The sequence below is a fragment of the Passer domesticus genome, chromosome 9 (genome assembly GCF_036417665.1).
Source record: "Passer domesticus isolate bPasDom1 chromosome 9, bPasDom1.hap1, whole genome shotgun sequence".
In the NCBI taxonomy this organism is placed as follows: Eukaryota; Metazoa; Chordata; class Aves; order Passeriformes; family Passeridae; genus Passer; species Passer domesticus.
Window position 1 is genome coordinate 36,557,336 of NC_087482.1, and position 16,244 is coordinate 36,573,579.

General features: G+C 41.1%; 1 protein-coding gene across 3 annotated transcripts in view; it reads right to left on the reverse strand.

Annotated features, from left to right (window-relative positions):
* Window positions 1–1,604: 1,604 nt before the first annotated feature.
* The window catches only part of UROC1 (urocanate hydratase 1), a 39,795-nt gene continuing 25,155 nt past the window's right edge, over window positions 1,605–16,244 (reverse strand). For all 3 annotated transcript variants that reach the window (XM_064432741.1, XM_064432740.1, XM_064432742.1), the window contains 6 exons: window positions 12,424–12,494; window positions 11,441–11,539; window positions 10,916–11,015; window positions 7,624–7,705; window positions 2,444–2,543; window positions 1,605–1,850 (listed from right to left, as the gene is read on the reverse strand). In XM_064432741.1, coding sequence (XP_064288811.1) covers window positions 1,710–1,850; window positions 2,444–2,543; window positions 7,624–7,705; window positions 10,916–11,015; window positions 11,441–11,539; window positions 12,424–12,494 — 593 coding nt within the window. In that variant the 3' untranslated portion in view covers window positions 1,605–1,709. The remainder of the gene's footprint in view (window positions 1,851–2,443; window positions 2,544–7,623; window positions 7,706–10,915; window positions 11,016–11,440; window positions 11,540–12,423; window positions 12,495–16,244) is intronic.

A 16,244-nucleotide genomic window follows, 5' to 3' on the forward strand; every position in this document is an offset into this window, starting at 1 on the left:
GCACACAGGTAGAGGACAGATAAACTGAGGCTCAGCAAGGCTCAGAAAGGGAACTTTGCACTGGGGTTGTTTATGGTTTCTGTGTGCTGGAAACCTCCTGCTATTTCATCACTGACAGCAACAGGTTAGTGTTTCCCTGTGCCCTCCCAAAGGTACTGTAAACCTCAGCCAGTTCACATTTGTTAGGTGCTTGAGATTTGCTGTTAAAAGACCGAAGTAGATTAAAACATATACATATAACTACACACCACATCATTGAAATAAACTGTAGTGAATAGTCATACATAAGACCAACTGCTGACCAGTTCACTGCCTCCCTGTACCCCATTTTGCCTTAACTCATGCTGCCTTAATGGACTTCATCATCTGAATTTCATCTTGTATCTGTTTATAGGACTCATCCATATGGGTTCTGTAAGTCCCTACAGGCAGCCCAGTTATAAACTCCCAGGATGATATTAAACATGGCTATGCTTGTAAGGTTATGTCCTCTGGGCAGCAAGGCTACTAGGACAAAAATAAGGTTCCTTTTGTGCCTGGGATGTAAAAGTGAACATGCTGGCAGGTACCCCATACTGAATAATACAAAGGTGAAGAATCTGTGATAAATATTTCTTCAACATCTTGTCTGTGGGGCAATTTCAACTCAGAATTAAGTTGAGTCTGTGGAACAGCTCCTTAGTACAAGAAAAGCCAGTGTGTTTTCTGGTTGTTCCTCTTTACAAAGCAAGAACCACCAGTGTTTTTGGGCTATGAAGATTAGAGTGGTTTCATACAATACCAATATCCTAACTTTGGACCTAGTCCACTGTGATTATTAATAAGGTAATGCATAACATATGTCAAAGCAAAGGCTGTCAAATCTGCCTGACAACTGCTCCCATCTCAGTCATATGAATTGGCAATGTGGGCGGGTTTTTTCCATAATGTAAAGCAATTCCTATCAACTGCAGATTGCACTTCACAGAAGGCTCAGTTTCAAGCAGATGCCAGACTCTCGCTGTTCATCTGGAGAGAGACACAGTACGTGAACAGAGTAAAGAACTCACGATTCAAAATAAACACTTCCCCTTTTCTTAGCAGCAGAGGCAGTGCAGAACTGCAGCGTGCTCACCTGTGGGCTCTAGCAGGGGTAGAGTTTCACAGTCCTGAGACTGCAGCTCATCTCATCCTCTCTGCAGCATCACAGGCAGGTTTATGTGTGTGACACCCCTTTCCGTTCCAAGAGGTGATGGACGCAGTGCCAGGAGGTTGAGTGGCATTCCAAAGCAAGTCCACAGGGGAAAGGGACTGCTGCCACTGTGTTCATGTCAGAATGAAGCCCATGTGCTGTGCAAGGACCATGCTTAGCATGAGACAGGACAGCTAAGAATTACTTTTGTACACACAGTTTATATTTTGTGACTGTTTGGTTGTTGGGGGATTTTTTTTCCATTTAATTTTCAGGGAAAAAAATCCCATTCCTTTCCCATCATTGACAGTTTCTTATTGCAAACATTGTTCCAAATATGTTGGTGAAAAGACTGTTCCTGGTGGACCTGTCACAAACATAAACAGATTTGCCCTATTAATAAGTTAGAGAGGAAAAAACCAACTCACATGGAGCAGACATTTGCAAGGCTTTTATCATTTGGCCAGAGAGCAAAACAGGATATCAAGGAAGCAACTTCAAATATATCTGCAGGAGCAACGTTGCACTTGGAGTACCACTAATGTTTCACGGCTTGCTCCAAGATGTTCTCATCCACCACCTTGTGAGGCAGAGTCACCCTCAGAGTGCCATTTTCCTTCATTGCTTGGCAGATGGTTTCATAAGCAAAGGCATTGCCCGACCAGCAGCGCCTGGCGACCTGTCAGACAACAGAATGGAGGGGTGAAAAATCTGACATTTCTCTTGCCACACCCACCTTGCACCATATTTGTGCAAAACCTGGCACTCAACTCGTGACAATTTTTCAACCCTCTGCCAGTTTTTAGTTTCCTTTCTGATTTTGCAAGTAATTTTTGTAATAATTCATTTTTATGAGTAGTATTTTGGGTAGATGTGGTACTTTTCCATGCATAACATTGGACAGATAAACACTGGCAGAGCCAGGTACCTGGTAAACTTACAAAATTCCCTCACTAAAAATAATTGCGCACTCCATCCCAGCTCTGTAAAACTAGCATTAGCTTTGGATAACAGTATCATTTAAGGAGTCAATGCTTTTGTAGTGGGATAAATATTTTAAAAGGAAAATGTCACTTCAATGCATTTTCAACTATGAAATCAAAGAGCCAAATTCCCTGCCAGCATGTAAGGATGAAATACTACCAACAGCTAGAGAAATCATAAACCCCTTTTCCATCAGCAAAACTCTATGTTTTGATCTGTGTACAAGCAAGATTCCCCAAATAATAATAATAAAAAATATTAAAATATACATATATGAGTTTTGCTTACTCCATTGGAAACATCCCAACTGAGCATCATCTTAGCTCGTTCTTCAGCTTCCTTGGACCCATCCAAAACCAGGCCAAATCCCCCATTGATCACTTCACCCCTAAAAAAATGTAAGAGAATAAAAAAAAATTCAAACCAATACCAAAAAAATTTATGGAATTTGTTCAGTTGTACTGCAAGAAGAGGGATGAGAATACAGAAATTATTCTGAATAAGAGACTATCAGTGATGTTTTATACTTATGATAAAAGAAAAAGTGTTTAGCAATCAAAGGCCTAATTTCCTAACCTGCAGCAAACCTAGTCCACCTTTCTTGTAATGCCCAGCTGGGAGTCAGGACCTGCTCCCAGCAGGGATACCAAAAATTAAGCTTGCTTTGTATCTCCTGAGTCCTGCACTGTGTACTGGCTCTAAAAACAGGTGGAGAAAGGTTAACAAATCTGATGGGCCAGAGATTTACCTGTCTCAGGGTGTTTTTAAAGATTCAGCTGCATGTGTGCTGCACTACAGCTGCCATCTAGCCAGGATCGTGAGGGTGACAGTGTGCTTACAGCAGCAGGCAGATGGATCTATTTATATTCTCTTGGGACAAATGACAGAGCATAAGCATTTTATTAAAAAGTGTTAACCACCACTTAATGCACATCTGCCTCAATCATTTCCAAAACTCTATTCAGTTTCTATGAGATACAGAGATGTTTAAAGACATCAGTGCCAACTTTTCAGGAAGCAGACTTATTGGCAGAAGAAGAACAGAAATATGTTAAAACGAACAGATTATTCTTGGGAGAAACAACAGTCTGGTTTTAAAGGACAGGGAAAACACGTAGAGCAAAACATCTTGTCTGACTTCAGAATCTGGCCTGCTCCAGCTCCCATTCCATGGCCTGTGGTGAATAGTGGTGAATGCAGCTGGGAGATTAATCTGGCTGTAAATCTGTGAGAGTTCTGGCATTAGAGCTCAGCATCAACCATACCTGAGGGACAGGGCATATCACACAACAGTACACGGTATGAGACACTAATGGAAATCCCTGGAGGCAGGATTTTGTCCTCTGAGTTTTATAGTTAATATAAGTTTACAAAATTTACATAGAACGACATCAGACATGTCCATTAATCAGATAGGAGTTGAGACTCTTCCAGTGCAGGAAGGATTTTTTTCTTAATGTGTATTTTCTAGCAGTAACTTGAGCTTCTGAAGAAATAGGGGATTGAGGCTAAACTAGAGCCTCACAAACCTGAGATCTACTTCCTGAAACTAGAACTCACATTTTCTCAGTTTCAATGGAATGTTGTTACTCGTGTGATGTTAATCGCATTTCTACAACTACTCACATACAGCACCTGTGTGTTAAGTAGGACCCTATCACAGAGCTCAGCAAGGAGCTCAGGGCTCCAGATCTCCTCATTATCACATCAAATTCATTCTCTGAATTCCCTCCACTTTGCCATTATCAGATATTTCACTATTACAAATGCATTTTCTGTGAAAGGCAGAGTTGTCATGAAAGTGACAGTTCTCACAGCAGAACATCACTGAATGAATTAGACTTTTTAACTGGAAAATTTGAAACAAAGTCATATTGTTAACTGAGATGTTTGAATATTGTAAGATCTGACTCTTCAAAATAAAATTATTCTTTTTGATTGGGACTGTCAGGTCTTTTCAGCCTGAAATTTAATTCCCAGGATGTTTTAACTGTGTGAAGTCTTTCACTAGTTCTGCTCTTAGTCTCATCTGGGGATGAACACCAACAGCCAAACCATCTGTATTTCTTGCAAATTCTACTTTTTGAATAGCTCGTATTTTTACTGTCCTCTCCAAAAGAGGGGACCAGACTGAATGACAACAAATGTAATTGTGCCAGGACCAGCTAGTCCACCATATTCTGCTGCTCCTGTGTACAGAGGCCAAAGAATGGAGCACTACTCTTTACTGTGAGAATCCAAAGCCACAGAAAGCCAGACCTCTGGACCATGTTTTATAAAGATATTCCATATAGGAACATGATGTTTCTTCAGTGGCAAAAATTCCCTGTCCACAGTATCCCAAAGAGCATCCTTTGAATCTTGGGCATGAACAAGGAGCATCTGATCTGCTTGCACTTGGTAAATTTAAAGCCTTTCCACTGATTTCCATGGAGTTACTCCAGTGCAAATCAGAATCACTCACCAGGATCTGTTCTACTGCCTAAAACCACTCCTACATTAAATGCCAATGTTTGTAATGATGGATTTTCTAGAAAAACTTCTCTCTGCCTTCATTAGCATTGGGTCACATTTTCAGGTAATTAAAGAAACATGTGGCATTTTGACCTAAGCTACCTCCTATAATTTCCAGATGTCTCCTCCTAAGATGATCAAAGGAAACAAGGCCTCTCTCACAATCAAGATGTCACACTGTCGACAGTGCAGATGGATTCTTAAATTGCTTCTGCCTTTTTGTTACTACAGGTTATCCAGGCTCTCTGCTAATATACATTCTGCTGCAGAAAAACAGGCAGCAAAAATTAATAACAATCATTTGCTGCAATTATAGTCAAGACTATGTTAATCTTAAGTCTCTCCCAGAGTACATGTGATGCAGATTCCAGCTAAATAAATATTAATCCTGCCTTTCTTGTTTGTCCCACAAGGCTGTAACAGAAAATAAAGCATGTTAAAGGCACTTGTGTAGTCTCAACAGGAAGACACAGCAGATCTGCCAGCAGTTCCAGGCAAGCCCAGCCTCTGCAGGAAGGACTGGCAGCTAAACACAGTGCAATTACCCATTTCTGAATTCCCAGGGCAGAACTTTGCCAATGACAACTGGATTTCACTCTAATCACATGTATTTTTGTTTATAGATATATATAACTTTCACTTTCACATTTCCAAATCATCTGATGACAAAAAGAGTTTATCAAAGATGTAAAAATTTTTTTATGGCAAAGTCAGGTGGATTTTTAGTGCTCCAGAGAAAAAGCAAAACAGGGTCAAAAACTTAAAAGCATCTATCTTTTCCAGACAAAGAAAGCAATTTTTAATGGCTGGGGATTGTTTTTCTTCTTTTGCCACCTTTAAATTACTCCTCTGTCTCCTCAGAAGGCAGAGGGGTGCAGCCTTTCCCCTGCCAGGGTGGTGCCACCTCAGCTAAGCCAGGCAGAGCCACCTGCCTGGCCTGGCTTTGGGGCTCTCCAGTCCAGGGCATTCTGTGACACGACATGGTCACACAGCTGAGCCTCAGCCTGGGAGCTTGTGGAGGCTCTGCAGACACACAACGAATTTTCAGGCCCTGCATTCTTCACTGAGGCACAGTAATTTAATCACAGAGGGCTGTGCTGCTCCAAGAACAAGGCAAGCAAATACTGTTCTGCAATCACAAGCCCCCAAGCAGCCATAGAATATGACAAAAAGGAGAACCAAACCCTGTTTTTCCAGAAATATTTTGATTTCAGTGAATAGACACACTCTAATTTTCTGATGCATTACATAAATTACAGCATAAATCTCCTCTGCCTTGTGGCAAAGTTTCTTTTTAAATGATGTAACTCCAGTTACAGAACAACTAAAACAGTAACTGAAACAGTAAACTGAAATTGCAGTGTGGTTCAGGGCCAGTTTCCTAGAGCTAAGGGCAGTCTCACCATTGAGCTAAGCTGTATTTGAATGGCAGAGAGGGCTAAAAGTGTCCTGGAAGGATCAGCCTTAGAGAGACTAAGAAAGGAATAGGATAATTTGTATCCTTTGAATTAAGCATCTTCAATGTACAGAAATTCGTGGCATAAGCAATTATTTTAGCAATTCTAATAATTATAATTATCACAAAAATATCCCAAATACTTTGCACAACATGTTGGGAAAAGTTATTTTCTTTGTTTGTATTTCATAAGCAGCAGATATTTTAAAAGGTTAAACTCAGCTGAGGAAATTAAGACAGAACTTGTCTGTTGCTACTTCTGGAGCCTCAGATTGAGATGACCACAGTAGGGAGACATGCTGGTATGTGTTTTCCATTCATAATTATGGAAATTGTGAATGAAATCCTGGCTGTGGGTCCTTATCACTGAAATCAGCAGAGGCAAAATCTTCACTCCATGTGCTTAAGTCCTCTAAAAGTTTTCTTTTCCCATGGTTCAGTTTTGTTCTCTTGCACCCTTCTGTGCAGAAGTTATGCCACAGAAATCTAAGCAATTAAGAGTACAGCAAGGGAGTTCTTCAGCTGACCTGAAGGGATATTTTCTAGAATCAGCTCATCCAGATGAATAACAATTAATTATAAAATGTCTCTGAGGATAACATCTGCTACAAGTTCTTTGGCTCACTGTTTTTGGCATATTCCAGCACTGTTTGAAACAGGGAAGTATGAGGGTTCACCGCAGTATTTTACAGAGGGTTGCTGATACCACCAAATGAAGACACGACTGTAAAATGGGAGAGGCTTGGCTGGAGTATGCTGGAAAGTACAAACCAGAACTAAAGACTGCAGTGTGGCCAGGCTTTCCCACTTCCTGCAGCTCTGCCAATCCAGGCAGCCTTTCAGTGGCAGATGGAGATTAGTTTCCATCTCCATACAGAATATTTCTTTCACTCTGCTTTTCAGTCTAGGCAATTCTCTTAGTTCTGCATGTCAAGTGAAGGAGGTGTTTGTTCAGTCCTTACTTGGCTGTGGTCTCTACCCAGGCATGAGCAGGGAGAGAAAAATCTGGGGGATTTGCTGGCACCTGAGCTGGTTTGTCTCAACAACCCCTCATGCACTGCAGCACAGGAGCATTTCTGTTGGGGTCCTAAGGTCACAGGTTTAAATACAGCTTGAGAGGAGACCTGAACATAATCCATCCACTGACACTCTGGCTGTGCATGTGTGAAGACAATGCTGGAAGCAGGATCTGTTCAAACAGACCACAGCAGATTGTCCTTGTTCATCAAATTAAGTTCTTCAAACTGTGCTGTGGCCAGTGTTCAAAACACTTTTTCTGGACGTATAAGCATTAATTAGAAAAAGAGTCATGCAACACCATACTTTGCTTTATAATTTGTCCTTTCATTCCTTGATTCCAAACCCATCCTTCCCGCCATCCCAACACAGTTCCCCTCTGTTGCTACACATCTTTTCAGCAGTTCTGTCTCTCCTCCCCACACACAGCAGTAGGAGCAGGATTCAGAGCCCAGCTTTAGGAACACAAACAAGCTCTCACCAGCCGACTCCACCCCCGTTGTGCAGCGCGACCCAGGTGGCTCCTCTGAACGAGTCTCCCACGAAGTTCTGCACTGCCATGTCTGGGAGGAGAGCACAGGCATTACTACTCATGGACCACACTCATTTTTGTGTTGTGCTGCTCCCTCCTTCCACCAGCACCTTCACAGCTGTGGGAAGGCAGAGTTGGAGGCAGGTTTTAGTCACAGCTTCTCTCAGAGACACATACTTGTTGTATTTGTGGGGACCCTCGTGGCAGGAAGGAATGATGAATCTGACTCCATGTTCTCAGAAGGCTAATTTATTATTTTATGATACTATATTATATAAAAGAATACTAAACTAAACTATGCTAAAGAATATAGAAAGGATGCTTATAGAATGCTAAAAAGATAATAATGAAAACTCATTACTCTCTCCAGAGTCCTGATACAGCTTGGCCCCAACTGGCCATTGAGTCAAAACAACTCACAGCAAAAACCAGTGAAACAATCACCTGTGGGTAAACAATCTCCAACCGCATTCCAAAGGAGCAAAACACAGGAGAAGCAAATCAGATAATTGTTTTCCTTTTTCTCCAAGGCTTCTCAGCTTCCCAAGAGAAAAATCCTGGGTGAAGGGATGTTTCACAAAATGTGAATGTGACACACACTCAACATCTCAGTCCTGGGAGGAACAGGCAAGAGAGATTTGTCTCCTACTCTGCCCTGACTTTGGAGGAAACAAATGCCAGTTTTACACTGAGGGTTATAGGGTGCTGGTGATTCCTGCATTTGTGCTCCAACACAGGCAGCTGAAGGACCTGCCACTCCTCAGCTCTGAGATACTTCTTCAGGATGGAGAGAAATACAATGCACTCCTCTGGGGTACCTCAGTCATGGAAGAACATCCATGTGTGTGTAAAATGGGCAGGACACCTGGAACACTACACACCTTGCAGTTCTCTGAAGTTTGATATATTTTCAGATTAGAGTGCAGAGTTACTTCAGCCCTGTGCAGAAAGCCATCCTAAAGCTAGGGAGTTGCATTTTGGGGACAAAGTTGGGATGAAAATTATATCCACCCCAATTCTCTGAACATGTGAGAATTTTACCCTGAACAGGAACTGCTGAAACCGCTAAGAAGGTTTGTCTAGAAAAAAACCCCAAAGAAATATAATTTAGCAAACAAATATAATATGATTAATGCATGGTTTCCACTGAATTGTTCACTAGAATTTTTACTATATATTTTCTGTAATTTAATTGCAGTATGTTTACTGCAACTTGTGCTAAAGCATATACCCAGAGAGGTGGAAAGAGGTGCACACAGGGGACAAGAATAAAATTTACTGAAAACATCCAGATTTAATTCAGGAAAGATTCGGTTCATAATTCGGTCAAACCATGACAATCTGCCATCTTTTTTAACAGGAAAAATAAGAGGAAATAAGAGGAAAAACAATTTTATCCCAACCAGCCACATCTGCAGAGCCAGAGTTATGTGCCTGATGGAAAAATGAGTGCTAATCTATGTTAAACCTTTTCAAAAGCCCCATTATGGCACCTTTTATCTGACATTATGTCACTTTAAGAATGCAATTATCATAATTACAGTGCTGTCAAGATTGAATACGAGAGATCTGAATCACCATCTTCTATAATGTACAGATTTTCTCCTCAGCCACTAGCCTGATAAGAGTGGAGCTTGGACAAGGAGTGAACTAACATTGCAATAACTGGCTGCAAATGTCTGTGCTGAAATACACTTCCAGGGCAGCAATGGCCCATCAGGTGAGGCACTTTAAAACAAAATGAGACAAACAAACATTCTGGAAATGTTCTGTGTGTTAAAGAGGAGCAAATTTCCCCAGCTCAAAAGTTGTGTTAGAACAACAGGATAGACAGGAGAGAGGAAGACTATGGTGTTCTTTTATTGCCTCCAGAGGCTCATCTGGTAAAACAGATTTAGGCCTGGTTCTAAAGACAGTGATATCAGTGGCCAACAGGATTTAGATAAGCCCTTGAAGAAGGCACATGGATCACATAAATCACAAAATGCAAAGAAAACCACAAAGCGTAATAAGCAATGGGGTTTAGCAAGCCTTGTTCCTATTGCCCTCTTCTGCGGGTAATCATCTTCTGCCTGATGATTACTTGTGTTGCTAAGATGGAGACATTACTTTGAATTTCTGTTCCTTGTGCAGCTGCACCATTTTCTCTCAGCTTGTCAGAAACAAACATTATTCAAGACATCTGTCTATTGCTCTATTAGAACTAGCCAACATGCTCAAAAAGTGTTGAAGTGGCACTGATGGACACAGTTAAAAGCCTCATTTCACCAGGAAATCCAGTTAACAGGGAACTTTTCTCCTTGAAATTGAGCCATAATTTGGTTCTATTATGAAATCCCATAATGGAAGTAATTCAATATGCTCAGCTTCTTGTATCATAATTTCTCCTTCTGCAGCAGCAGATCTTCCAATCTCACACCTCTTTGTGATTTTCAGACATAGAGAAACACCACGGGGCTAAAGCTATTACCCTAATTTCCACTTTACAGATGGAAAATTGAGGAAAATTTAGGGTTAAAAAGTGCTTAATGCTTTATCCATTTTTTCAGGTCTCCAACCTGATATTTCTTGGGTTTATTTCTCTAAAAGATGGTTTAGCAAACTGAAAAATAGAGTCTGGTTAGCTCAGGTCATTTGTGCAGATTTAAAGGCTCCTTTTGTAGAGAAAATCTACATTATTTGGCTACAGTCACACTTTAAGTAAGCAGCAAGGCCTGGCTTTTGTTCTTATGCCTTTACTATCAATATTTCCCCATGACCAGAAAAGTTCCTTTCAGAAACTCCAGACTATTTTCTTGAGTCCTCAGGCAAAGGAATGAAAACAGCTGTGAACACCTTTGCTTTAAGCAAAATATTATCATAGACCTGACTTTGATCTTGTGGATTCCAAGGAAATATGGCTGTAATCAGTTCACCTGTTTGAAACAGCGAAATTCCAAATTAAAATCAAACAGAAGATACAATCCTCTGAGACTCCTCTCCATTTGTATTCAGATACATCTGGTGCATTTTCATGGAATTTCCAGCAGTGTTCAGGACCTCTCCTATGTAATCAGCTCCACATTCGTGTGTGTGTGTTGTTAAATCCCACAAAGCTTCTCAGGAAATCTGATTAATTTGGATTAAAGGGTGTTTTTTCAACACAAACATTTAAAAAATGTTGCATAAAAAACCCGCTATTTCTGTTTTAAAGCCTTTTCCTTGTTGGCCCAGGCAGACAAACCTCAGCTGTTCCACTGACCTGCACAAAAGGCTGATCCATCATAAATGTTGGATGTTTCCCTGAAAGGGCTGTCAGTCCCACTCACATCGTGGTGATCTCTGCTGAGGACCACTGGAGCCTGGAAAAAGCCAAGGACAAGACAGTGGAATCCTTCAGACTGACACTGCTACTAAGGACTATTACCTGCTCAATTCAATTCTGTCTTAAGTCTTAACATTTGAGGCCCTACTAAGGAGTTACAATCCCTGCTTTGTGCTCTCTGCAGATCACAGAATGATGTGTTGGATTGTAGGTGCCCAAACAGAAAATGAGACAGTCTCATCATGAAACAAAATTTCAGAGTTTCTAAACCCACCTCTCTCCTGTGACAGGGCACAATCCTGATGGCAGGCAGAGAGGACTGAGCTCTAACACAAACTGGCCCCATGTAAATAACAGGCACTTCTGCTCTCAGTGCTTGAAGCTTTCTCCTTTCCCACCTGCCTCCCCAGTCTCAGATATTAAACACAATTAGCAGAGCAGATCAAGACAAGAGAGACAAACCTTAATCTTTCCTTCAGAAATGGCTCGATTAATAGCCACGGCTATAGACACACGACCCTTCTGATCAGAATATAAGATTCTGGCTTGAGAGCCAACGACCTGGAAAAGAAAAATGACAGAGGGATAAGGTTCTCTGCCACTGGCTTATCTTCAGGCCCCAGATGAATGGAGTCACAGGAGTGACCCCTTCCCTTCCACAGAAGAAAGTGAAGATTATTTCTTCACCGACATCCAGCTTCCAGAAAAAAAAAAAATAAATTAAAATCCCTCTTTGAACTTAGTTTTATCTTCACTCACACAATCCATGAGATGTATTTCTGTATTCAGCTGCTACTGTCCAGTAAATTCCACTTTTAAACTTAACCTGATTGCTAGGCTCTAATCCCCCTATCAACAAATCCCTTACCAACAGCTGAGAAGCAGAGGTTTGGAACTGGTGATGGTGGGCTGGAAGAGAAGAGAAACATAGCAAAGAACATCTGTCCTGCACAGCTCTGCTGTGCTTCCAGATTAGGAAAGCACAGATGAGCTCTACAGCATCCCTTGTTGGCTTCACAGGGAGAGCCTGCCCGAAAGGGAAAACAAAGGATGATCCACTGGTGTCCTGCTTCCCTCAGGGCAGAAGGATGGCAGCTCCTCAGCCCTATCTCCTGTTTTGGAAAGGGTTATGGAGGAATATTTTGAATAGCATTGTGAAAGAAAGATGGTTACAGCTTGGAGGGTGAATCACAGGTATGTTTCACTCCAGATACAACAGTAGATATTGCTGGATTATTTTAACATTTCTGATGAGGAAGTGAAGGGGAAGAGCTGCTTCAGCTCAACCTAAAATCCTGCTGTGAAGAGAAGGGTTCCAATTGTCAGCCCCAAGAGCTACAGACTGTGTTTTCCTTCCTGTCCATCCCTGCTTTTCACCCCAGCATTCAAGAACTGCATTCAGGACCAGGAGCAGCCACATCTGCTGCAGGAGGTTGTGCACTCACCAAGCTGTGCCTGCCAGCTTCCCGAATCCAGCGGATGTTGTCATGGTACTGCTGCTTCACAGATGTGCTCACTTGCAAGGGAAAACAAGAAAAAATACAGCTTGAAAATTAATGCAATGTGTTCTAAATTTACTTTAATTCATCTGGCAGCGCTAGGGAGTCACATTCTACTCTCAGATACAAGCATGCATATAGGAAATGCTGTATAAAGTTCTCTGTGCAGCTGATGCAGCAACTGCATCATGTATTTGGAGAAAGGTAAAAGATGCCACTCAGGGGACAGTTGGAATGGTAACTCCCATTTGGATCTTCAGCCAACTAAATTAAAATGAAATATGATTTACATCTACTGTCCTTTTTTGGTCACCTGTTTTACTGTCAACCTATTATTAACCTTTGCTAAATTAGTCATTTTATCAAACTCCATGGTATTGGGTACTGCAATCCAGTCTTGTACTATGCAGTGAATAACTCATTTGAGGCAGACAGAAATTCTCAAAAGCAGCTCACAACACACACTTGAGGATAAGTTACACCAATGGGACACCATATCTGGGATGCAGATTTACAGCACAGCAGTTATTCTGTACAACGTGGTCCTTGGGTGTTTTTGTACCAAGATAAAACTGAGGTCTTTTATCCAACGAAAATGTTTGTTGCCTCACATTTCTATGGGACAAAAACTGCACAGGAAAACTTATTATGCAGTGGTTACTTTATGCATAAATCCACCCTACTCCTTGTTTAGATGTATATGTTACCTAAGAAGACAATTTATATATAATGTTAGCATTCTCCAGTTTCTCTTTCATTTATATCAGTCTCATTCCATTTCAATCAGCCAACTAAAAAGGAAAAAGAATATATTTCAAGTGAAAGACAGTGAAATATGGCACATATCAGATACATGGTGACCTCAGCACAATCAGCTGCCTGCAAAGGCACAGCACCATCTGTAGTGAGTGAGTCACAAAAGGGATAAGGGGTAAGTAATGGGACAGAGGTGTTTTGCTGCCATCATTTAGGAGGTTTTACAGCTCAGATGGGGTTACAGTGCCTGAAGTTACTGTCTGTAAGCTCTTTCTCTGTGGGCTGAGCTGTGTCACATTGCCTTGCCCTGAGTGTCACACTCAGCTACCAGGGCTCAGCAGCAGTGACAGCACAGTGACCTGCTCATGCACTGCAGCTTCAAGGCAATCATCTCTGCAGGTGCCAAGGCAGGATGTTCTCTGTTGCTTTCCAGCTCTCACCCCTTTTCATGGCAAATTATAACATTCAGATAACTTATGTTTCAAAGTCAAGCTGGAGAAACTGCACACTGCTAAGTTGAAATTGTCCCTGAGAAGAGTGCTTGGACTACTGCTGCTGCACTGTAAGAAGCTCACATTGAACCTGCGTTAAACACATTGTTTAAGGGAAATGAAAAATTTGCTCATTCCTGCAGAGGCAGACCTTCCATACCAAGAGCTTTTATGATCCTAAAGAGACCTGTCAGTGCTCAAGGGGCTGGCTTCAAGTGATAGCTTCTAAACTCTGCAGCGAGGATTAACATGTCAGCACTTCACTTTGCAGGGAGTGAAAGATGAAACAGCTGCTAGTGCTGTCCTAATGGGATTGTGCTGCCACTCAGCAGCTCTAAGGAAGCAGCCTCTGGAAGGTAATGGGCACTGTTCACTTAGGTTACTATAGATATGTAATGGGAGTTCATTGGAATATCTCTAAAAAAACCCAACAAAACAAAGCTGAAACAACAGAGAATGGGTTCCTTTCTATCACTTTTATAAGCTCTATCAGAAAACACAGCATATTTCATGCTTCACAGTGCACAGACTCACAAAAAAGATCTTACAGAGGAAAAGATCTACAGAAGAGAAGCCAGATAAGAATACTGGCTACAAGGACCTATCTCAGCACAGCACATCTGTCCCTTCCAGTCAGCTCCAGTAAACAGTTGGATTTCATCAGTTATCCCTGGGGAAGTGAGAAATACTCCCTTCTATTTAATTTCCTGCAATTGGAAAAGAATTCTCACCAATTTTTTTTTAGAAAAACTTTATAGTACCTCCATCTATCTCATTTGCTAAACTGCTGCCTCCACTTTCCATTTTCCCATCCCAACAGGAATGTGTTTTCAAGTCAGGCAAGCAACTGTATTGCTTCTGGTATTTCATAGGCCCTTGTACACACCTAGGGTGTAAAATCTACTGAAAAGCATTGTGTACCTGGAGAAATTGTCCCAAGGAACACAGAGACTGGATCCCTTAGAGAGATTTACATCCTTATACATCAGCTCAGACTTCAAACTACCACAGAGGTCCTAAATCCAAGTTACACCCCAATCATCAGTGCTGCATCTCCCATGCAATGCCCTCCTAAAAGCTCAGGTAGCTTAAAAGTAGAAGCAGATAATAAAATGACATAAATCTCACAAACTCTGAAAGAAATTCATCTCCACAAAAGAAGAATGGTTAACAGCAGACTTAAAGTCAAGTTAAAAGTTTAGACTTGGAATGCAACAGAGTTCAGCTTTGTGGAGTTTTCACTCAGTTTTTAGAACAGATTCTTTCATAAATTTCAAAGGTAGGCTCAGATTTCAGATATGTATGTGTGTGAGGCTATCCAGACCCTAAAATTTGGTCCAAACCCAGTCTTCATAGAAAGTCAACTGCAAGTGGATTATTCAAGAATATATATGCAGGAATGGCTGCTTATTTTCTGATCAAATTCTGTTTTTCTTTCTCTATGAATCAAATTCCCATTTTCCTGTCAAATTTAACAACTATAGCCAAATTTAAGAACTATAGCCTCAAATAATAGCCTTGCCTTTAAACCTGTTTTCACCTGTTGGGATTTTTTATATGTAATTTTTTTTCATTTAAATTAAGAATATACATGCAGTAGTTCAATGCTTTTTGTTTGTGCAAGAGACTTCTCTCCCCAGCTTTACATTACATCTATATAAACACCCACATACTCCTGTACACAGAGTAGCTGATTCATTTCCCAGTCTTGCAATGCAAACCATCCAAAGGTCACAAAATGGTTCAGTCCTGAGAGAAGATTTGTGGAATCTGCAGTACATGGCAGAAAAATTACTGCAGATATCTGGACAGATCCAGCAGTACAGCAATGGATTTCATCCTCCCTTCAACAAAGCCAAGGGACCAGGCTTAAAAACATGAAAGTTTCAATATCCTCAGAACAGAGCAGGCACTTCTGGGTTACTGCAGCTGGTTTTGCATTAAACACAACTCATGCTCTGGTGCTATTTCTTGAAAATGACTCTTAAGGAAAGATCAGGAAAATAGACAGAACCAAGGGCCTTGCAAGGTCAGACCCACTGTACCAATAATTCACCTCTTGGGAAGAAAAGGAGGCTGGACACCAGCCTTACATCATAGGAAGACAAGAGTAGTTTTATTCCAAATGAGAGATCTGAACATGGTATATCTTTTACAAAAATAATACCCAGGGTTCTCCCAGTGCTGATCATTCCTGAACAAACAGGAGACCATTCAAAATTTTTGCATTTCTATTTGTATTTCAATGTCCTTGATGAAAAAAGCAACAAATATTTCAATATTACCAGGGAAAAACTAAGCTCTCATTCACAAAATATGGTTTGGGTTTCTGATCCATTTCCTTTTGATCTGGAAGAATTCCTCAGAATTCAAGGATTATGTGTTGATTCTGGAAAACACAAACTTTGGTGCTCAAAACAGAAGGGCTGAGGACTTCAGTGCTTGGGGACAGTGACAAAGCTTTGAGCCTGCTCTGTGGTAACTGCAAAGGTAGACAAAGAAAGGGAAAGGGGTAGGGTC